Genomic DNA, 25,633 nt, shown 5'->3' with positions numbered 1-25,633 from the left:
GACTAATCAAATTATATTCTTTGCTGAATTACGATTATTGATGTTATATTTGTTCAATATAATCAAATTATATTGATTAACTAAAACAAAGAAATATCTAAAGTTCAGTTGAAAAAATTAGCTTTCTTCAAGCAAAATTTTGAAATAATTAGTTAGCTTAATTAATTAAACATATGTAATTCTTAAAGTTATTAAAAATTACAATTTTGGCTACCTATAGTGTCAAATAAAAATGGTATGAAAAAAACCTGATAGTTACTGTTATTATAAATTACAATCGTAAAACTTGTCACCCTGTACTTATCCTGCAAAAGTTTTGACAGATTCCCTCCTTTTCCCACTACTGAGATTGCCATTAGTTGCTCAAGTTACTTTATGACAACCCTGTGTTTTCAGATTGGCAAATCAGTTCATCCCATATTATATCACCTACATCATGGCCAAATTCATTATCTAATCTTTTATGATTCTTGATCTTAATTGTTTTTGCCTTTCTACTATATTTGAAAAACAGATCTATAGTACAGTGATACCTCAGTTTTCGTCAATAATCAGTCTGAAAACAATCGGGGAAATTTGAAACTGACGAAAACCAAGGCAATTATTTCCATATAAATCAATGTAAATCCAATTAATTTGTTCTAGACACTCCAAAATACATACCAAAAACACATTTTATAGAGAATTAATATAGTGCTAAATACTAAAAGCAGTAAAAAATTAATGTAAAAAACTAATTAGCATAAAGATAAAAGCATTAAGATTACAGATAAGATAATTAGCATTAAGATGAAAGCAATGGAATTGTTCGGCTAGACATGCTGGGTAATATCTTGTCTTGTAGAAGCTAGTTGGACATGAGCTTCTAGCCTATATCGCCCCGTGGTAAAGTGTGACATAATTGTCATGTAATAGTAGTTGTATGCGTTTATGATGGTTGTATCGAGGGGAATAATGCCTTCCAGGAAATCCATTTAAGGGTAACTGGCCCGTATTCAGGAGTTAGACGTGGAGAAAACCCAGAAAACTTCATGTGGCCAGCCTGTCCTGGCAAAGTGCAAACCCATGACCGAACTCCCAGTGTTCATGGAACAGAACCGTTGGCCAATGGTGGGCCTTCGTGGGGTAATGCTCACACGAGAAATAACGCCACACTGAGTCAAAAAACGTGTGGGTCTCCCTTTGTTTTCGCAAAATTAGCAGCGAGGTCACTTGGGCATGCCAACGAAATCCGAGGCAATCGACGAAAACTGAGACAAATTTTTCACGAAAAAAATCGAGGATAACCAAAGTCAACGAAAACCGAGTTATTACTGTATATTCTTTTCATTTCTCAAGAAAAATGTCTGGATATTTAACTTATTCAATATGGATAACGACAAGCACGATACTGAAGCAGTTTTACAGAAATGTAAGGAATATTTTGCATTAAAAAAAAATCTATTTGTACATATTAAGTTTTAATCCTAGAAATAAGGGTCATTTTTTTCATATTTAATAACTTTTAATTTATGACATGAATTTGATGAGTTATGGAATGGTTTAGTGAAAGATATCATAATTATATGCAGTTTAATGTTATGTAGTTTTATCATATATGTAAAAGGACGGAAATGCATTTCTTTCTTATATGATAGTCTACATAACTAATCAAGTGTTTCTGTATGGTAAGTTCTCCATAGCAATTCTGTGCTTATTTCCACAGACCTAAACAGAGAACAAGAAGCAATTGCGTGATAATTACACGCATTCTGCTCATTCAAATTTGAGAGCAGCAACTATTGCCAGTATATGAGTTGATATTAGAGGTTAAACCCATTATTTTTGAATAACAGTGTAATAACTTAGATGCTCACTATTCAATTACTTGTGAGGATCCTAACAGGCATGGAGTAAATAGTAACAAATTACTGATGTTTGATTACTATTCATTTTCAGGTGTAAGCTTTACCAGGGAGACCTCCCTCCTAAAAGAAAAGACTGGCCAGCCAGTACACGAGAAGGTAATCAAGGCTGGTGGGTTTTTTTTCTTTAAGGAAAGGTTTTTAGAAATATTTTAATTGATATTTTAATGAAAATATTTTACTCATGTATTTAAAGAGAATCTTTCACTTTATTTGAAAGAAAACTGAGAAGGGACAAATTCTATATCAAAGATAAGCCCAAAATATATATTTTGTAACAATTTGGAAAGTGTGTATTTAGCTGGTTTACAATTGATAATTTATGTAAATTTAATCAAAACTAAAAAAGCTATTTAATTTGAATAGTTTAAAAAACAAAAATGGATAATAAAATATAGTATACAAATGTAGTAAAACTAACATCAATTTTTAACTTCTAACAAATTCAAATATTTAAACATTTATTTTGAAAAGTTTAGATATAATTTTCAGATTGAAAAAACTAGAAATTTTACATATACGTGATGAAAACAAATCTCTATCAACTTATCTAGGAATTGTATATAAGAATAGATATGTTAGGAAAGTAAAATATAAGTTTAACACACACTAATTAATAAATACAGTATGTTAATATTTATCGATTTAAATTCAAATTACTTAATAAACAACTTCAAATCATTTTATAATGATAATGTAACTTAAATTTTATTCATTCTTGAAATATTTTATTTAGTAGCCAATTTAGTCATTTTGGCAGATGATTACTTTGTAAGCAAGCAATATCACACACACACAGAATTCAGTAAAGATCAAATTATATAGTATATCAAAGATAAAATCAGTTTTAAAATTATCACAATCTGTAATTTTATATTTGCTAATAAAATGAATTATAATTAAATTCTACTGTATCCTAAGTAAATATTTTGTGTAATAAATTTCAAAATCAAACACTCAAGTTTCATTAAAACTAATGCTATACTTGAATGATTCATATAACTTAATGAAAAAAAAAATTAGGATATTAATTTTATATCTCAATTTCAATGAAATTACATTATTATTCTCGAATATCATCTTTTGCAAAAATATAAATGCATCATACATATAATTATTTATAGAGATTGTTAGGAAAACAACTATATACATGTCCAAAGCATTAACATAAACTAAATCACACCATCACTACAAGCAATGATCAGGATAGTAATCACATAACATGTTTCAATTACATAACATGTAATCACATAACATGTTTCCTAGTTCAAATAATAATTCTCATTATTGTAACACTAAAAAAAAAATCTTAATTTTGTTAAATTTAAAATTGTTATTTTGAAAAACTACATAATAAAATTATCATACACAAAGTTGTTAATAGTAATTCACAAAATTTAATGTAAACACAATTTTTACTTTTAATAACTTTTTAAACATTTTAATAACTTTTGGCTTTACACGTAAGTTTTTGATATACAATAAATGCAACTATATAATTTCTTATTTGCATTTGTTAAAATCCATTTATTAATTCAAAATTATATATAAAAATGCATTTTTTAGAAGCAATAATAAATAAGAATAAATTCCATATAATATGCTGATGTTTTACTCAATATTAATGGTATAAAATTAGCGTATTTTTGCTAATGCTGCTGCTCTCCGATCTGTATTTTGAAATAATGCTCTAATTAATTCTTTTACTTCATCTGCACTGAATTCAGCTGCCAAAACACCTTTGCCACCTGCCCATAAGTCAACAATCTCCCTCATGCTGGCTCCAAGCATCCATTGTAATTTCTGAAATTTGTCCCATTTACGTACATAATGATTGACTACCACCATCTCTTCTTTGTCTTGTGTCTTAAATAACTGTGGAGTTTCACTTATAATAAGACTAAAAATTGAGATTAATCTTGTAGCACATGGAACTGTTATATCTTCTAAACATTTAATTCTTAAAATAATTTCTTCTAAACATGTATTAAGCAAAGTTCCAATTGCACGACAGTACACACTTTGTGGTAAAGTGTCACTCCAGGCACGAGATAAGAATTGAAGTTGGCACAAACATTTTCTTACCGCTTGTTCTGCTTTTGGCAATAAATTTTCGTCGGCAGATAAATTTAGAAATATAGAATTATCCTGCAAATATTGTAATAGTTGTTGCTTTTGCTTTCTCATCTGTGAAAGAAAAGAATCTTTTGCTAAAGTACGAAGCAGAGAAATCAGATCTACAAAAGTGATGGAACATGTTGATAAAGGCACTGGAAGTTTACTTTGATAGTAGTGACCAACTGTTAATAAATGATGAGCTAAAAACATGCAATTATTATGATAAATTGCAGATTGTTGTGGGATTTCACTTATTCTATCCTGATGATAAACTGGCACAACATTACAATAAAGTTCACAAATATTTCGAGCAATGTAGAAAAGTTTAATGGCACAAGTCTGATTGCTTTTTGTGGCTTCTTGAAGCACTTCATGAATTAAATCAAGAATTTCTTTAGTAAAAACACTTATTTCACATTTTGGAAATTTAAAATTCTCATTATTTAAACCTTTTTGAGGCATTAGAATCTTTTCATCTGTTTGTTCAGTAATAGTTTTATCTAATTCCACTAATTGATAAAGTGGAGTTGTATCTGGAGTAACTACAATAGTATTGTGCAATTCTTTTTTCAATAAATTTCTTGCCCGAACAAGAAATTCCTGGCACATTTTATTAGCAAACAGAGTATCAATATTTTGTACATATTCTAATGTAGAAGACAGATCTTTTGATAAAAATCCTATATTTATAAGCATATTTTGTAGATCAGTAGTCATTTCAATGACATTAGAATAACTTTCCAAGTCTTCCGTACGGCTCGGAAGAGCAACATCAAGACAATCTCGAATCAAGCAATTGCAGAATTCTTCACCTATTACTCTACCTAACATATTCATAATAACAAGTTCAGATTGCTTATCGTCATCATCTCCGGTTAATGAAATATCAGAAAACAAATCACATAAAAATGAAAACACAGTTTTCAAATTTAAAAACACTTTAACCGGCTCTGGTCGATCTTCATTTATAATGGCAACCGTCACAGAGTTAATGCTATCTTCTACGACGACATCGAAAGAAAAAATCATTTTTAACATGTGCCGCATCAGTTTTTTTCCGAACGACTCAATAAATCCTTTTAATTTATTCACGAAATAGAGAGCTTTAATAAGGCTTGTCCTCTCTTCCATACTTTCTTCTACGACAGAGAGTTTCGTCCGTCTGTCTTCGACGTCCCAGACGACGGACCGGTCCCAGATCTCTCGCAGGTCGTAAAGTAATTTTTCTTTTCTGCTGATCATCTCTATTTTAAGTAATTCGACAATTTTTACACTTTGATCATAATTTAAAATTTCTTGCAAAATCTCTTGGGCATTTTGTAAATTTTGGGCAGAAACAAAGTAATTCTTCTGAATCAAAGCCTCGTCAGCCTCTTCTAAGTTTTCGTGTATTTTAACCAGATTTTCCACTACAGCAGCAATGGTAATAGCATCTCGAAGTTGATCAGAAAGGTCCTGAAAGTCTGTAACAGCACTCTGAATTTCTGGTTTAATCTCTCTTTCCATTTTATTTATAAGATTTTTCACTTCTTTCTGCGCGTGATTTAACTTCTTGTTTAAATCGGTGACGGCAAAATACGGAGAAAATTCCGCAAAATGTAATTTTAAAGCATCCTGAACGTCTAATTTAATTTCTTCTACACGTTTAGTGAGCTTCGTCACTCGATTATTTAAATCCTCCTTGTCCATTTTACCCGCCGAACTCAGTACGTCAGTCACAAGAGACATGTCTAACCTCTAATATAAAAATAAATTGAAAATATAAATTAAAACAACTTATCTTTCTAACGTATTTTTGCCAAACGACATTAACTTACCGCCATTTACTCGCTTACGTTCGAAATTTTGTCGCACTGCGGCGCTCTCCGTTCATTTACCGGATCGATATTTTATTTTTGTTAAATAAATATATAACATATTTCGAAAATATTAAAAGAAGACATAATTTTATCATCATTTTAATCATTTTACTTTTAAAAAGATTAATTTACTTAAATATTATTTTTATATCTCTACAAAAAAATTAAAAAATTCAAATAATTGCCAAAAATAAAACCGTATTTGTTTTAAATTATTAAAAAGTTACGAATTAGTATATTTACATTTATCCTGAAAATAACTGATTTATTTATCATTTGTTTTGAATAAAATTAATTTCCGAGAAATTTTATTTAATTCTCTAATTGGTAATTTTTTTTACACATAAAAAGCACATTTTTTTTTTTTTTTTTTTTTTTGCTCTTTCCGCCCAGTGGGCACTAAGAGGGTCTCTTACTGCAAGTCCATTATGAGTTCGGCCAGGCCCACAATGGGGCGGCCGGGTGGTGGTGGACGGGGCCGACATATCCGGTCGGATTACCTCCGAAAAATTCCTGGGGCTTTTTCGGCCCGTCCGCATTCGATCCCGGGTCCCCCAGAGCGGTAGGCCGCCAACTTGACCGCTCGGCCAACCGGTCAAGCAAACACATTTAATCGCATTTACTTTTAAAATGCACAATAATTAATTATTTGTATATAATAATAAATTTCTAAATTGAAAATTTGAAGTCATGGATACTTTTATAATTGCGATACATACCCTCTTTTATCCTTCATGATCTCGATATTATTTCGGGGTGATGGGGAACGAGATTCAGAACTCCAGGATTCAGAAGGAGGATGGAGAAAATTGGAGTCTTCTGCCGCGACATTTTGACCGAGGCGCACTTCAATTTTCAGCTAGAAAGAATAAAATTATTAATTTAAAACATTATAAAGCAAAATTACAAAGCTTACTAAATGGTATCGATGATACTCGCTAAATGATTTTAGTTGACATTCAATTGATATCACACTATTCATTACAGGATCATTTGATAACAATCATTTTCATCATTTGACACTTGTACAAATTAAATGATTGCAAATGACTTACCATTTGTTACCGTTTTCTACTTATCAATCAGCATTAACGTGTATAATTTGAAATCATTTACCATTAGAAAATGATTTCAAATGATATTTTTACTAGGCTTTATCAATATTATATTGATGGCTTAGATATCATTTGATCAAAATATAAATCCAAAACTTCGTAATAAATATGGAGTAGTCGGTGCCAAAAAGACTACATTAGCACTGTTTCAATACCATTTTGTATGTCAATAAGAGATTCCAGTTGTGGATTATTTTGTGACCATATTTCTTTACCAGAATTTATCAGAATTATGATTTATAAAATAAAGATTCTGTCAATGGTTTTTCTAATTTTGTCAGTAATCTTTCTGATATTAAACAGTATAATTCATTCTTTTGACTACAGTTTAATTTTATCACCAATTTACTACTGCTATTTTAAACCATTTATTTAAGTGGTTCTCATCAATTAAATTTTCGCATATCATCCAAACAACTAATTATGCATTGCTTTTTGAGTAATTTATTGGCAGCAGACATTTCCAATAATTACAATCATTCAGAACTTTTATTCATTCTAAATTATCACGATGATGAACCTTTACACTCTTTTCTCATTTTAACTCTTCAGAAATTTAGTGATATTGTTAGTATATTATGTTTGATTGGGCTGCAATTTGAAAAAAAATGTCTATAAATTCCCAGTCATCCATCTGTCTTTCCTTAATCTCGAGAATGGAGTTAAATAGATAAAATCTGAGACCAGATAAGAAAACCTTAGGGGCAGGAGGCCCTGATTAACTATATATGAACTTCTGATGCAAACTAGAAGTCACATTATTTTAATTCAAAACTTTTCCCCTGAAAATAGTTAATAGATGACTGGCACAACTCTATTGATAATAGGAAAAGTATGATATACAGAGGCAAAATACTACTAATTTGAGGTGGAGAGCATATATTTGAAATTAAATAAATTAAAAATTGCAGCCTGGCATTGTGACGACGTCACAATGAATAATTGCTCATTTTTAACCTATTTTTGAACTATTAGATCAAATTTTTTATAATTCTAATTGTATCCTTTCAATATTTCAGTTTAGTATATTTTCTCTATACTAATTATTTGTAAGTACTGATAATATATATTATTAGAGATTTTTATTAAATATAATGTATAATAAAGAGTGCTTATTGGAATAAACCTATATCTTGTGATAATGAAGATTGCAGAAAACTTATTTTGGTTTATATGATATAGTTCTAATTCAAGTTTATTTTCTTGCAAAGTATAATCAATTAACTTTGCATTGAAGTAATGAACATAAAAGTTCTATTATTTCAGTTTCATTACAGATTAATTTCTAGTCTAATTAATTAATATGATTCCTAGTTTCTGTTTACATTTTTGCAAAGAAATATTCTATTTTAAGAAATTCTGATATTCACTCTAATGAAATGAATATTTCTGTCATCTCAAATCATAATGGAAAATTAAACTCCTCTTGGTGTTAAAATAAGGTTTTTGGTGTGTTGATCAAGTAATCCAACTTTCAGTAATCTTCTAGATCGAAATCACCGAGGATAGTTTCCAGCTCTCTGACTAAACTGCATTGCAGCTCCACATTTCGGATCAACACTGCCCTGCAGCATCTACCTCACCGAGGGACAATCTTATACATCTGGATTTAGAGACAGTTCTGAAGTGATTTAGGAGAACTTTTATAAGCTCCTTTTGAGGGTTAAACTTTTAAAGGAGACTCATTTCCATGTCCACACTCCTACATACTCACCCACATTTGTTCATCCACCCTGACTAGAGGACAAATACTCACAACCCTGTTGGCAAACCCACAAAATCATTTTGTAAAATATTGTTTGTGTTATTTAATAATATATAAATGATCATCAGAATCCCCACAGGGCAGATAAAGTAAAAAAAAAAAAAAATGTTTTATTGAAAACATGTAAAAAGAAAGTTTTGATGTTTAAATTTGTGTAGAACGGTCTATATTTGTATAGAAATTTGTATGGGATAGTGTATTTAACTTGAAAAACAATGTCACTTCTTTTAATCTACCAACAGTTCTTATAAATTTTTTCCCTGATTATTTTATATATTATTAACAAAAGCATTAATTTAAACAAGCAATTATTTATTATGACATCATCACAATGCTGGACTGCAATTTGTAGTCATATTCTTAATTTATTCGATTTAAAATGTATGTTCTCCATCTTAAATTTGTAGTGTCTTGTCCCTGTACATCATACTTTTGCTGATAACAACAGAGTCATGCCAGTCATCTATATAACTCATTCAGTAAAAAATTTTTGAACTAAATTCACATGACATCCACTTTAGACTGGAGGTTTATATATAGTTAATCAGAGTCTTCTGCCCCTAAACTTTCCATATCTGGTTTTGACTTTCATCTATCTAACACCATTCTCAAGGTTAAAGAAGGATAGACAGATGACTGGGAATTTATAGATCTACGATTTTTTCAAATTGCAGCCCAATAATCTTTTCATTATTATTAGAAATGAATTATATCAATTAATTAAAAAGTGTAAATATATTTCTAGTACATAAATAATGATGGCTGAATGCCTACTGTTCTAAGAGACCCAGGATCAAATCTGGATGGGTTGAAAAAACCCCAGAAATTTTTTGGGGTGGTCCATCCAGATATGTCAGACCTTGTCCCTCACCACCCAGCCACCTTATCGTGGGCCTGACCGATTCCATAATGGGCTTACTAAAAAGGTCTTCTTAGTGTCTACAGGGCAGCAAGGGTTTTAAAAAAGTACATATATAACAACTTAGTATATTTCATTGTAATAGTTATTTTATATACAGAAAAATTAACTTTTATATTAATAATTTAAAAAATTAGTATTGATTGACTATTATGATGTAAAAAGGACATCAAAGAATTAGATTCATTAAATCAATTGGTTATTAAATATAAAAGGATTAATGCGTGTGAAAAATAACTGTAAGTAGTAACAATTTTTGCTCAGAACTGGTCCACTAGACATCACCATGTGCAGAATGAAGAAAAAGTGTGCAAACTCTGCAGAAGCGGTCAACATAGAGATTTGTATGAGAAATTTTGTTAATGTGCATGTAGAATGATTGTGCAAAGAATAACAAATTAAAATAATATTCCTTTTTTTCTTAAAATTAAATTTGTAAAATAATCATTTCTTTTATTGTTCTGTAATTATAACTTATATCATCAAGTCTGTTACAAGGCTTCAATACTTGCAGATTTCCAAGTCAAGGATCAAAATATATGAGATACCTCAAGATGACATTGTACCATATTTTGAAGAAAATTCTGCCGATGAAGCTCTATTGGCTGCAACTGTATCAACATTGTCCACAAATAACAAACATCTTTAATAATGTTCAATATGTTCCAGTAATCAGAAAATTATGATGAATTTTTTGAACAGATTGTTTCAGTGATGAAGCCATTTTCCTTCAAAATGGAAAAATTGACTATCATAATGTAAAGATATGGGATATTGCAAATTCCCATATTGCATTTTCAAAGGACTTCATCAAGCATGAGAGAGAAAATCCAAAATTAAGTGTTTTTGTACCATAAACTGATATAAAGTTTGCTTTTTTTTCTTTAGTAAAACATTGTCAATGGAATTATGTACTGTACCTTGACGTGTTTAGAGGATTACTTGCCACCATAGCTCTATGAGGAAGAGGGTATTTATGGTATTTTCAACAAGGAGAAATTCTTCCCCATTTCCACCATGACATGAAATGAGCCTTAAATTCTACATTTTATAAATGGTTAGAAAGAGGGACGAATTTCTGAGATCTGCTGATGTTATCTTCTAGCTTTTTGAGGATTACAAAGAATCGGGTTCCTTTTCCTATTGTGAGGCCAACCATTTTTCTTAAATTTTGTCTGTCATGTCTGTCATATATATATATACACTCTATGTTACTGAATTATTATTATTATTTTGTATAACCTTAATTTTAATCAATTTATTTTAAACTAATAATGTAATCTCTTTAAATAATAAGTTGGACATTTTATTGTATTATAAATTATATATGTATTTTATATCTGTTTTTTGTTCTCTGTTTGTCAAACAATTGTTAGCTACCAGACAAGATGCCTTTTGCACCCATTCAGCTACAGTGAGACTGTGGTTGTTTACTTTATCAAGTAGTGTTGTAATGGAATTTTGTCTATTTTCCCAATTTTAGGGACCCTCCCTTTAAATTTTTAGCAATATAGATTATAATATCAATAGAAATAAATTAGAATAAAAAAATTATCAGTTAATTGTCATTAACCTCACAACATTCAGAGGAAAAGATGAAGGGGATGATCGTCATTTCCTCCTTTCAACTAATGTTAAGTGACAGTTGTTATCTTATCCACATAATTCATCCTAGACAAGAGGAGGAGAATTAAAATAACCAATCAAGCTTATCTGTCATTACATCAGCTTCCTTCAAAATAAAATCATAATGGTCAGAAAAAAAATAAAGCAAAGAGGAATGACAAAAAAAAATGGCAGAGAGAGGAGGAGAGTCAATGTCAAAAGAGAGATTCAATTTGTCAGAAGAAACTCACAGCAGAGAGAAGAGTGTCAACTCTGAAGGAGACAGGAAGAGAAAGAAATGGAAAAGGTAAAATAAAGGAAAAAGGAACTGAAGAGATGACAGAAGCAGCAAATCTTTTCCAAGTATGTTGTGAATTGCAAATTTCAGATTATCCTCTCTGGTTAGGCATCTCTTAGGTTTAACAGTACCTAAATAAGCACGTTCCGAGGATAGGCTTTGTTTATCCAGGTGTAGGTATAATGTCATGTTTAGTTTTGCAATAAATTTTCCATTCTTATTTCTACATTTGATTTTACATATGTTTTCCTGAGAGGCTCATGCTCGAACTTCAGAGTGACTCTTACCCTCATATCTTACATATTTCAATCTTATCTAGAACCCAAATCTTTGCCATCATGTCTGACAATAGACATCTGATGGCAAAATCTCTACTGAGAAGGTTAGATCTGAATTTTGACAGCTCTTAAGCCAACACACTATAATCCCTAAGAATATGCTGCCTGGTATCTGAAGATGAGATTATGTGCTCTTGGGACCTCTATTGTGTAATATCAGGGAGCCATATTAAATATTTTTTATGAAAAACTAGAAAAATATTGAAATCAGAAGCAAGTTACTTCATATCTCTTCTTGTTGTCTATTAATAAATAGTTGAAATTACCCAACTAATTCCTAGACATTCTGTATGCACTTAATATTTTTAAAAAATATTAACTTCTGATATATAAACTCCCAAAGCTGGAACAACAGTCAATACTTCAAATAAAACATAAGTACTTGTTCTACACACACACAAACGTTTTCAGCCCTTAAAAAGACCAAAAAGGTTTGTGTGTTTATTGAATCGTGTGCTAGAGTAAGAACTGAGGATTTATTTGAGGTAACTTCTGACATAAAATTTATACAAAAAACATTTTACATTTTAAAAATTTTATATTCATGATTCAACAGTGCTTTTTATTTTAAAAAAATGTTTGAATCAGGAATATAAAGTTTTAAAACTATTTGATGGTCAAAATGACAATCATCATAGTTTAAGTTTTTGTAAATAATGTACTGTAAATTTTTATATAATTTTCTTATTTAAATATTATCTATTGATATAATAGTATCATAGATATATGCACACTACATAAATATGTACATACTCCAGAGTACATGTACAGTACATACATATATGTAACATGCATTATTCTAACTCATACATTGTTTTATTTCTTCCAAATATGTACAGTATATGTTTCTTCTGGGTTCTAAGTTCTGATCATGTAGTGGAAAGTTATTGACTCTGTTTCCACTTTATTATATTAAATTATACAGAGTTTCTGATAAAAGGGACTGAAATTTTAATTAAACTGTAGCAAATAAGAAATCAGAAAGTTATTCATACAGAAAATCTGTCTAAATTATGTAAGGCAATTTTATTAAAAAGTTCTAAAAAATCTTCAAATTTTATTAATGCATTATACAAATTAGCATATTTTATCAAATTATCAGAGAAATGATGAAATTTTAAAAATTAATCTTTACCTATGATATATCTGCATTTGTTAAATTTTTAAAATAATTAAAAAAAAATAAATCAATGGAATTTGCAATTATAGAAATTTGACATTTTGTTTATGATCACAAATATTTTATGCATTATCTGAAACACTCAAATAGAAAAAAAGGCACTGGACATAAAAAAAAAGCTATTAAATGTTATATTTGTCCTATTACTAATTCAATGAATATTGTTTTATGAGTTATTACATTAAATAAATAATTGTAATTATTATTATTTTTAATGATTTAATTACTAAGAAAATATCCAGACACTTTGCAAATCTTAGCACCATATTATATTTTGCTTCATAGGACTGCTTGTTAAGGACACCAACATAATTAAAAACTATAAATGGAAATGTTTTTGACTCTCTTCAGTAAACAAAAGCAAAACAAAAAAAAAAATCATTACAAACTTTCTAGAACTTTGAATGGAACTCTGTTGTACTGTATGAAGGAATAAAATGAGAAAGAAAATGTAAATGTAAACATTTTCAATGATGGCTATTTTAATATAAAAATAACTTTGACATTTTATTTCCAAGATTATGATCAATAAGTAACCTAGAGTTGGCAATGATATTAATTTCTTCATTATAATAATTAATACAATTATATATTTTTTTAATGTACAAGGTCTTCCAAAACGAATGCTATCATTTTAAATTAATTATTATCTGAGAAGTATGCGATGTACAGTACACCAATGATAGATTAACTTCCTAAGGTTCATCTGCATTCAAATGTCTTGTTGTCTACTATTTTTAGAAAGCACCATAAATGAAAATGACAACTCCACAACAGAGAAAGCATTTTGTGTTCTGCAGTTTGCAGTCAGAATCACTCATCATTGCGGAACATCAGTAATCTGCAGGAGCTGTAGAACTGTGGCTGCTATGGGAGTGATAACAGATATGCTGTAGTGAGCATTGGAAGAATTTGAGTATTGGGTGGATGTGTGCTGTGTAACACAAGGTGCACACATTGAGAAATTATAATGAGCAAATTGAAATATGGAGAGTTTTTCAATGTTTTAATGTACATTATAATGTTCTCAGATAATAATTAACATAATTACAATAATTTAAAATGGTAGCATTCTTTTTGAAAGACCTTGTATTTCTACTTTCTTTCCATCAATTCTTTTATTCATAATAAAAAAAAGTGTAAAATGATTTTCCTCATTAATCATTCTAAAAATTAAGTATATTTAATATATAAGAGTGCAAAGTATTGAGTAAATACAGGGTAGAAAAGAAAGTCACTTAACACCCCTGCTACAGAATATAGAATGTACCAAAAAATGTACATTGAGCACATCATGTAGCGTGCATAACTGTAACTGTTTGAGGTAGGTCAATAAAATCTTTCAGCATTCAATTCCTTGTGAAATTCTGACCCTAAATGATGTGTCACATGATCCCCTTTCCATTTACAGTTTTGGAGTTGCATTCAATATGGCCACCATCTTTAATGGTGGCCATGCATGTAACACACATCAATCTGTTTCCCCTTTAGTCAAATGTGTTCCTGACAAAAGCAAATTAACTCTGGGTATATTCTATATTCTGTAGCAGGGGTGTTAAGTGACTTTCTTTCCCACCCTATACAATAACATCATTTCTTTTTGAAGTAAAAGATTTTATATGTAAAATAAATATTGAAAAATAAATAAATAAATAAGTAAAACACAACAAATTAAAGAAAATAAATTTTATTTAAACGTGCACAATAAAACAATATACAAAAATAACACAAATTTTTTAAAGTATATAAAACTAAAAACTTTTCTTATAACAGATCATAAAATACAATGCAACAGGAGAAAGCGCAGAATGTCATATTTCATATTTACAAACCAAAATCAAAACTTGGTAACAAAATTATAAAATAATTTTAGATAGATATATTTTATATTAATTAAATTGTTTGGACTTGCTGCATAATTATATTACATTAAAAATTTTACAAAAATTCTTAATTTATTTATATTTTTTAATACTTTATATATTCCTTTAAAATAAGGTATGTAATGAAGTAAGATTTGAATACATGTGAAATATATGATTAATTATATTTATATACAGACAATCTGTTCCACTTTAATGACAAGTTGATTAAGGAAGGATTACCCCTTCTCAGAACTCTTGGTAGAACAAAAGGGTAGAGGAATTATCGTTTCTCCAAATTTTCAAGGGAAACAAAAAGGCAAGGACCGGAGGCAAAACTGCCAACGGAAGAGTCATTCTTGGTCAAGATCTCAGAGTGGATGGCAGGACAAGAGAGTGCTCCAAACTTGAAAAAGGGACAAAGGGGACTGCGAAGCCAAGGAAAACCGAAGAGGTCGAAAAGAACAGAAAGAGAAGGGTCGTAGGGACAGTGAGTACAACTGGAGATCTACGAGGCACCGTTTTGTTTGTTTTCGAAGGAGGGAGGCATCTGAAAGCATAATATTCTAGAGACACCTTCCACATGGTACCTACCACTTAACAAGATCCAGGTATTTTCTACCTTCGTCTGTCTATCTGACATACTTCCCCAAGTCTCTGTTTCTTCCTTTTCTTTTTTCTTAGATTTAAGATAGATATAAGCTTAGTTGTAAGTCGGTCGGGTTAATACTGTATGTATATGCGCATGTTACCTATATGCTTATGAGAGAACAATAGACCATCCTTTTGTTAATTAGTAATATTAATATCTGTAAAGTTGGGATCTGTACTACAAGAATCAGTTTGAAGAGAAATAAAGGATATTTTAATTCTTTTTAATTTAAAACTCTAAAAATCTTTCTAAAACTCTAACAAATTTTCAAAAAACCTTTAGGTTAAAATTCAAGTAAAAACTACTCTTTTATATCTGATTTCGAGTGAGTTAACTAGCGTGCAAACAAATAGACAACGAAAGTATAGCTATACTTTCGTTGTCTATTTGTTTGCACGCTAGTTAACTCACTCGAAATCAGATATAAAAGAGTAGTTTTTACTTGAATTTTAACCTAAAGGTTTTTTGAAAATTTGTTAGAGTTTTAAATTAAAAAAAGAATTGGATATATTACCTGATCCCATTGATTTTTTATCTCTTTGAAAGGATATTTTGTTTATACATCTGTTTTATGTATCCCTCTTAGTAATGTTTGTTCGCGGGCATTACTATCTCTCAGTACGAACAACCACATTAGAATGTCTTCTGATGTGACCAGTCTTATTTGAATACCTTGATTATGCAATGTTATACTGCTGTAGTTGTTGGCATATTAATGTATATTTTTTGTAATTAATAATTCTATAAATTTAAGTTAGGCTTAAGATTTCTTTTGTTTCTCTCCCTTTCCTGTCGACTAAAGAAAAGACTTCCTTCCTAATTACTTTACTATTTAATTGCTTTACTATCTGATGGGGAGTAATGCCTCCGACACGAAAAACAACGTTGTAAAAAACAAAGTAATAAAAGAAAGGTCAAGGAGAACAGGCTCTAAAGCGGAACGACAGAAGGTAGGAATTGAGGCTCGACAAGTGAAGTCAAGGCGGAGAAACCATCTAGTCTGTTAAAGTAGGCAAAGAACTTCTTACTGATCTGCCAATTTTGTTGGACTGATTCGGCAGTGGATTATCGACAAAGCGAACGATAGAAATCTACTAAAATAGATAAAAGAAAGAGCCAAGGAAAGCCTCATTGATAGGAGTGGATGATCAGAGACATCAGTAACCCTGCCCAGTATCACGGAGCACCCAGAGCAGAAATCCGGATATTTCCACTTCCCCTTATCTGTACTTATATTCTCTCTCCTTTCCTTCTTCTAGTTTGTAAGTAGGTTAAGTATAGATATAAGGATACTTGTAATATTAATAGTATTGTTTTATGTATTCTGGATTTTGTAATTTCACTGCCTAAACGTTGGGATCCAGTGTACAAAGAACCCAATATTGTAGCAAATAAAAGTATAGTTTGTAAATTAACAAAGTGTGTTTGTTAATCCTCGCTTGTCATTCGCTGTCAGTTATCACACTGCTTTACTATTTTCATATCTGTGGCATAATAAAAGTATATGATGATGAGATAGTTTATATAACTGATATTCAAAAAGAAATGAATAATTCAAAAACAAAATAACTTTTATGGTATCTGTGATTGTACAGTAGTTGATTTTTTATTTAACATGAAAAAATTCATCTTCAATTTTGAAAATGTAAGTATATAATAATTAATGGTATTGAATAGCAAATGAATTAAAGTTATAATGCAATTGACATAATGATGAAGAACATACTAGATCATAGTATACATCAAGCATGTATCAGTTATCAGCCAATGTGAAAAAATATTAAACTATTTGATACCATTCTATATTAAGTAATTGAAACTGTTTGATAAAAGAAACCAAATTTGAACATTTCAGTAACCTTACATCCAATCCAGCAGGGTAACAACAAATCAGTTCAAATGTTTTTGGCCTATACCAAAGATCTTCCTCAGGAACAACCAAGTTCTAAAGTGAAAAAATGCTAACATACCATGGAACATGAATTTAAAAAACTTGAAAACACTTGATCTGATGGAATTCAAAGATCAATTGCAATTATGTTGTCAAAATTAGCAACTTTCATTGGATACATACTGGGTTCACACAAATCATAACAGGCTTGTCATGCTCTGGAAACAGGTTTCTCATTCTTGTAATTGATACAATTGCCCTTTAAGATAGTTTTATGTTTGAAGTGATTTGTTTCTTATTCTGCTGGATTGGATGTAAGGTTCCTGAAACATTTATAATTATTGTCCATTTGAATTTGAAGAATTTGGCAAAACCAAATATATTTTTCAATATGATACTAGATGAAATCTTAACTTCTGACTCAGAAAGAGAGGGGATCATTAAAATGACAATATACAATATCATCAAGGGCAGAGAGTATAAAACTCAATGTTGTGTAAAAATTTCCTAGCCTGGTAGAATATTACAGTCAAGTTCACTTAAGAGAGCACCTTCATTATGCTTCTTTATCCAAAGTAATATTCTTAATTAATATTTTTTATGTAATAATACTCTAATAAATAGATAAACTTTTTATTGAAATTTATTGAAAATATAATAAAATTTTGTTATATGCTATAAATTTATTCACATTGTATTTTCAAATCATACTTCATATCTTATTAAAATTATCACATTTTTATTTTATCACTAAAATTTTATTGCATGCTTTTATAACTTTTCAATAACTTTTTGGAAATTGCAATAATAATACAATTTCCAAAATGAGTTATTTTTTAATATATATTTTGATATTTCATTTCTAAACAAATTAAAATTTTGGAATGAAAAATAAAAGTTCTAAATGTAAGATATATATTAATTGCACTTTCATTTTAAATGAAATATTCGAATTGTAACAAATATTTCTCACAGAGATACCAGTGAAAATATTCATAAATAATTAATCTTAGTATATTTAATAATTAGGATTTAATATATTGGAAAGTTAGGAATTAAAACAATGAAATAAAAAAACTCTTTAGTAATTGTATAAAATAAAACTTTTTTAAATTTTAAATAGAAGAATTATTCCACCTTAGGCACTGTCTTTGCTTTCCTCAATAATCTCCTACTGGCATCAGGAGATCTTTTGGAGACAAAAGAGGAACGTGCAAGGGAGTTGAATTGAGGCACTGCTGGTTCAGGAACTACAGCTTGCACAGGGCACGTAGGTCGACTAACTAAATTATGGAGACTAGCTCTACGTTTCTCACACATCATTTGGACATCTTCTATCCTTTTTAAAACCTATATATAAATATACATATATATATTTATTATATGCATTAACAATGTATTTTTGAAATGCATTAAATATACAACATCTATTTTTATTAAAAAATTGTTACCTGCTGGACTAATGCCCTTGATTCCGGTGTAATGGTATTTTGAAAAAGTGCATGAAATTCTCTTGGACTATTAAGATGAAACTCATTTGAACTATCAAGAAATTCTTCTACTTCTTGTAATGCAATTTCTGCTGCAGATGATGATGAATATTTCTCTATTTGTTGGCTTGCTAATAAATCAACACCTTTTCCACACCATTTATTAGCCTGGTAAATTATTAAAAGAACATTTATTTTCAAATTTAAATATATCTTTTAAAATTTTTAGAGCATGTTCTAATTTTAAACATATAAGAAATTCTGCTTGAAATGATAAATAGTTTCTAAATTTTAAGTTGCTGTGAGTTGTACTGTACACAATATAATATTTTATTAATCAAGAAAAAAATAAAATACAATATATTTATTTCACTTTTTCAAACTGACAAATTCAAGTTTTAAAAAAATTTATATATTTTGTAAAAATTTCTAACTCTCACACAGAATTAGTAAAATTAATTTATTTATATTAATATTTTAACACTGATTTTTAATGGTTATTAATTTAGAAATAACTAAAATAAAAAATTATAATATAATTCCAAAAAGTCCATTTTGATTATTAATTATTAAAAATTGGTATTATTAAATATGGTAAATTAATTACCTTTTCAATTCTTTTTTGAAGATCTTTATGTTTTTGAAGCACTTCAAATTGTCGAGATACTTTCTGACGAATGTTGCAGACCATCCTTTCTAATTCTACACATTTTGGAGCAATTGAATCAACAGCATAATGATTAGCAATTATTAATTCCTTTCCCATTTTCTGAAGACTTTCAGCCTTTTCTAATTCCTCCTAGAAAATTTTTTTAATTGATTACATAAATATATATTTTGTAATGCAAGAATAGTATTGTTTTTATTAATTCATTCATTAAATTTAAAATTAGATTTATCGTTTAAAACAGGGGTGAGCAACCTTTTTAATCAACGGGCCAATTTAAATTTTAAAATTTTTTGGCGGGCCGCACATAAAGTAACACTTATTAATAATTTACAAAACTTTATTTATAATAAACATTAGAATAAAAAAATATAAAATTTAAAAAAAGTAAAGATTTCATATACAAATTTTAATGCAAAATAAAAACAAACAAGAAAAGAACAGAAAAACGAATTTACTTGAAATTTTTAATGAGAAATTTGGCACTGTTTTTTCGATACAAGCTGATCAATATCAGCCGAAATTGATGAGGTAGCTACACGTACGCAGCTTTCTAATCGTGCATCACTCAGTCTTGATCGGTGGTCATTTTTGATTAATTTTATGGTTGAAAATAATTGTTTGCAAACGTACGTACTTCCGAACAGAGACATCATTTGCTTTGCATTTTTCGTCAAAAGCGAAAATTTCTCAGGGCTCACATGAGATTTATAAAAATTTTCGATGTTTGCTGAGAAAAATACATTTTTTAAATCGGTATTATTCTGCATGTCAATCACTTCCATTTGAAAGTCTTCGGGAACTGTATCCACATCGATATTAAATGGCGAGGAAAACATTTTCGTGGAAACCGCTGTCTTCTCAGCTTTGAACATTTGGAATCGTAATTGAAATTCGTTGATTAAAATGTCTATATATTGTGCGTACTTTTGAGAAGTAGTAACGTTTTCTTTTTCTAAATGTGGAAAGTGAGACACATTATTCTGCAAAAGATGCTGTTTCCACAATTTTAATTTGCACTCAAAGCCCTGAATTTTATCATACAAATTGTGAATAAACTGTCCTTTGCCTTGAAGTTCCACATTAAGATCATTGAGATGCTGAGTCATGTCGATAAGAAACCCAAAATCGCACATCCATTCTTTATTACCAAAATGAGGAAAGGCATATCCCTTCATATCCAAGAACAATTGTATTTTGCTTTTTAAGTTGTATACTCTTTTTATCGTTGCACCTCTCAGCCAATGTACTTCGGTATTAAAAACCACATCTCCATATTCAGTTTCTAAATCTTTCAGGAATTCTTTAAATTCATGGTGATTTAACGCACGCGACTTTATAAAATTGATTAGTTTAATTATTGGTAGGCCTACTGTGAAATTTGGCAAACTCAATCTTTTCGCACACAAATTTTCCTGGTGAATTATGCAGTGGTTAACGAATATTTCCCTTCCTGTGACCTTCTTAATGTCTTGAAATAGCCTTCCCGATACTCCTACCTCCATGCTTGACATTGCTCGTGCTCCATCTGTCGATATACCAATAATCTTTTCTAATGAAATTGAAAAATTTTCCAACACAGACTTTAGTTCATTGTACAGGTCTTTGCCGGTTGTAGTCCCTTGCATTGGAATCAGTGAACACAATTCTTCGGTAATATTAAATTTGGTGTCAATACCACGTAAAAATATAGCCAGTTGTGCTGTATCGCTAATATCGCAACTCTCATCAAGTGCCAAAGAACAGTATTCGAATTTTGCAATGCGTTCACGAAGCGTTGTTGCTATGTTCTCGGACAAGTCTTCAATTCTCCTTGCAATGGTGAATCTTGATAAACTAATGTTTGAAATAATATTTATTTTATCAGGAAATGCTATTTCTGCAACAGCAGTCAGACATTCTTTTATCATCTCTCCATCCGCAAAGGATTTCATTTTTTTTTTTTTGCCAGTATTTGACTGACAACAAAACTAGCCTTTACTGCCGTATTTGATAAAATAGCTTGATTTTTAAAAATAGCCTGTTGGTTTCCCAAGTTTTTCTCCATTTGATTAAACTTATCTATCCGGAGTTGTCCTGTTAAGTTTTTATATTGTTGTTCATGTTTTGTATCGTAATGCCTTTTTATGTTATATTCTTTTAATGTCGACACAGTCTCTGAGCATATTAAGCATACAGCTTTATCTTTGACGAAAGTGAAAAAATAATCAAATTTCCACTTTTCTTGGAAATGCCTGTGCTCATCCGCAATCTTCCGTTTTTTTTGTTTGCTTTTCCGACATGCTATTATGGATTAAAAATTTGAAAGTTAAAAAAATTTGTAGGAAAACTTAATTTTGAATAAAAAAAAAACTCTAGTATTACCTTTTTGACAATAATATTGCACTAACGCCTTTCAAGAAATACAAGAATTGCTAAAATTGCTAGTTAACAGCTTACCAGTCTGACTGTTTGTGTGACAGTAGCAAACACAAACAAGCACAGACGTGGCACGTTCGTATTGCATGTTTGAACAAGTCGCCGACAAGTGAGTAACTCGTCACAAAAAATTGTTTCGGTTTAGTATGTACTACCATTTTAATATAATTAATTTTATAACAATATATTGATGGGAGAAAGTCGATAAAATAAATTCAATTTTAGAAATGCTTGGCGGGCCGCATAAACATCTTTAACGGGCCGTGTGTTGCTCATCCCTGGTTTAAAACATTTGATAATGTAAGGTTTGTTTAACTGTTTTTAAATTTAATACCTCGGTTTGAAGTTGAAATATTTCTAAATCAGCTAAAATACTCTCCACTTGTGCAACTGTTTCTCCAGTTTCTGGCATATCACATAATTCTCTCATACTACTAGCAAGAGCCACTTGAAGCTAATTTATAATTTAAAACAAATATTTATAAAATATATTTTTAAAAATTTAATTTTATGCTCTAAAATGATAAATGATGAAGAATTATCAGTTTATTATATTAATAATTAATACAATAATTAAGAATAAGAATTATGACATTAAATATAGGAAAAGTTTAAAGTAATATTTACCATAACTGTAATTTTAGAAAATATAAATATTCATCATATCAACACACATTTTTAATTTTGAAAACCAGTTATTTCATTAAAATTATTTATATGAAATATGACAAATATTACAATGTTTATTGAATGAGTACTCTTTTATCTATAATTTAAAACATTAAATAAGAAAGTATTAATATATCTTTCAAATATTTTACATGGCTAAGTGGAAACAACTAACTAAAAAAATAATCACTAAATTGATTATACATCAAAGAATTTGTGACTAAAGTACAACTACTTTACTAGAGATAAACAACTAACCTAGAGTCAAACAAATACATATATCAGAAAGTGATTTCAAGTTTATAGCTAATAATCAGGCTGAACAACATGTTTTCAAAATTTCAAATGTTATGAATGCATAGTTATTGTTAGGTAATAGCCAGTCTGCTACAGATTAAATGATGTTTTACACATTTAATTTATAAAATATTTTTTTATATAATCACCCATTATTTATTTATTTAATTAACTTTTCTTTTGTATCTTTACTTTAAATTTTTAAATCATGGAAATGATTTAAGTAAAGATTTAGGGTTTTTTTCCATTGATTATGCTGTTCTGTAGATAGCTGACAATATCCATATTTATGGCCATCTTAATATTATTGTATGGATGCAGTTTTTCTAAATGCTTGACAACAATGTTTCTCTAATCTTCAGGTGCAAGGCCACACAGTAACTGAATTGCTGCCAAGAATGACCAGCATTTATATCCCGGGGTAAACGGCTCTGCCTTGGACTATTAGTAGAACACCCTTGTAAATTGGAAACTGCCTGAGATTCTCATCCTGTACTCTTCTACAAGAGTAATACATCTGTAAGATAATTTTTTTCTTTATGTTGTAATAAATCAGGATGAATTTATGTAACTGTAGGGTCTGTCTCTGTGCCAATCACTCCCACTTACAAACAGGAACTACTCTGTCATTCTGATGTTATGTGCAGATCAGTGTTCTCACAATATATTTCTACCCCTACCATGGTCCGACTTAACTATTGCCATCAATATGACACTTCATCCATTCAAAGTATTGCCATCTGTCCAGTTTTTGCATTGTGTGTCTGGGCAAAAACCAAAAATGTCTAGGTTTTAAGAAAATTTAGCAAATCATCAATAATTAATTATTTTTTAATGATACAGCTAATTTTATAACCAACAAACAGAAACAGTCTGATAATTTAATTAGTAAGTCATTTATAATAACATTCCAGAGTAGGAATCCAGATACTGAGCATTGAGGATAGCCTTTATTTAAGAAGTGGGTTTTTTTAAACAAAGCTCAGCTGTTCTTTTTTTTAAAGAAATCCTTGAGCAAGTAGAAAATATTTTGTGGTACTTTGGTATCTCTGATAAGTTTTAAAATTGAGGGCCACCATGCATTGACAATGCATGGTGGCCTCAATTTGATATCTAGAAATATTAACAGAGACATCAATCTCTTCTTCTTTCCTTGCTGTACATCTGTCTATCTTGTATCACATAATTTAACAAGGGCATCTGCTGCAGAATGCTGGGATATGAAACCATATTGGTCATTGCTCAAAAACTTTCTTTAAATAGAAAAAAATGTATGGGAAATGGCAATTCATGATACAACTACTATTTGATGAAATACATTATGATAACCTGGAGTACATCTGTAATTTTTAATTTTTGAAATCAACATTTAATAGTATTCCACAGTTAAACTAAGCTTCCATTCTGTAAATATATTTTTAAATAAAATACCTCTTTAAATTCATGTTCAAATTTTCTAAGTTCAAGGCACTGACTAAGTTTCCTTTCATGTTCAGTCCAGAATAAATCAAAATCTTTTTCTACATCTTCTAATTGATCCAATAGCCTGGAATAAAACATAATAAAAAAAAAGTTTTATTATATAAAAGTATGTTAATGGCATTGTTCAAATGGAATAATAATATTATTCTATTCTTTTGAAGAGCAAATATAATAAATTAATTCAATCTCAATGTTTTAACTGCATTCCCATAATTGTATTTTAATCACATTGTAAATGATGCAAAAAATAAAATCTCTCTGTTTTTGGAGAAAATCCTGAAAGTTTTAGTGTTATCAATGGAATTTCTGGTATTGAAAGGTTTCCAACCAGTCCAGGTATATTAATACCTGGACTGGTTGGAAACCTTTTTATTCTTTATTAAAAGAATAAAAACTCTGAAAATAATGATCTACAATGTCAGTAACCTTATAATTAGCAATTTTCCTCAGCCTAAAACCATCACTAAACTCTGTTGTTTTTCAGCCATGCTCAATTTTTATAGATGCTTTTTGCCAAACACTGCACAGACACAGGCACCACTACTCAAGTTCCTTAGAGATTCTAAGAAAAATGATAAATGCATCATTTCCTGGAATGAACCTGCTCTAGTCTGCTGAAGTCCTTCAAAGAATGTAAGACAGATCTCCCAAATGCAACAACCCTAGCATACTATTCATCAAATGGCAGGCCCTCCATAATGGTTGACACATGTGACATCACCATTGGCACTGTACTCCAAACCCACACTGCTGAGGGACCTCACCCACTAGCCATTTTTTGCAGAAGCTAACTCCTACTGAAATAAAATACAATACCTACAACAGAAAGCTGCTCGCTATAGACTCCGCAATCAAACACTTCTGCCTTACTGTCGCGGGTCAAGACTTCATCTTCTTTATAGACCATCATCCACTCACCTTCGTGTTTCACCAAAAACTGGAAGCTTGTTCCCCACACCAACTACAGCACCCCGACTTCATTGTATAGTTCAGCATTGATATCAGATACATTACTAGCTCAAATAATATTGTGGCAGACACTCTTTCTTGGATCAATGAGATTTGACTTCCCATGACAGACTTTACTGCCATAGCAAAGTACAA

General features: G+C 29.9%; 2 protein-coding genes across 6 annotated transcripts in view; both read right to left on the bottom strand.

Annotated features, from left to right (window-relative positions):
* The window catches only part of LOC136989037 (guanine nucleotide exchange factor DBS-like), a 177,298-nt gene that overhangs the window by 51,329 nt on the left and 100,336 nt on the right, over positions 1-25,633 (bottom strand). For all 5 annotated transcript variants that reach the window (XM_067287089.1, XM_067287088.1, XM_067287090.1 and 2 more), the window contains 6 exons: positions 24,479-24,593; positions 22,416-22,535; positions 19,604-19,795; positions 18,958-19,164; positions 18,644-18,856; positions 6,601-6,740 (listed from right to left, as the gene is read on the bottom strand). In XM_067287089.1, coding sequence (XP_067143190.1) covers positions 6,601-6,740; positions 18,644-18,856; positions 18,958-19,164; positions 19,604-19,795; positions 22,416-22,535; positions 24,479-24,593 — 987 coding nt within the window. The remainder of the gene's footprint in view (positions 1-6,600; positions 6,741-18,643; positions 18,857-18,957; positions 19,165-19,603; positions 19,796-22,415; positions 22,536-24,478; positions 24,594-25,633) is intronic.
* Positions 3,317-5,891, bottom strand: Zw10 (Zeste-white 10). The gene has a single exon (XM_067287136.1). It carries the CDS (start codon positions 5,748-5,750, stop codon positions 3,540-3,542), a length of 2,211 nt encoding a protein of 736 aa, XP_067143237.1. The 5' UTR covers positions 5,751-5,891; the 3' UTR covers positions 3,317-3,539.

The sequence above is a fragment of the Centruroides vittatus genome, unplaced genomic scaffold (genome assembly GCF_030686945.1).
Source record: "Centruroides vittatus isolate TY-2023 unplaced genomic scaffold, ASM3068694v2 scaffold_435, whole genome shotgun sequence".
NCBI lineage: Eukaryota > Metazoa > Arthropoda > Arachnida > Scorpiones > Buthidae > Centruroides > Centruroides vittatus.
This window is presented reverse-complemented; position numbering and strand designations above follow the sequence as displayed.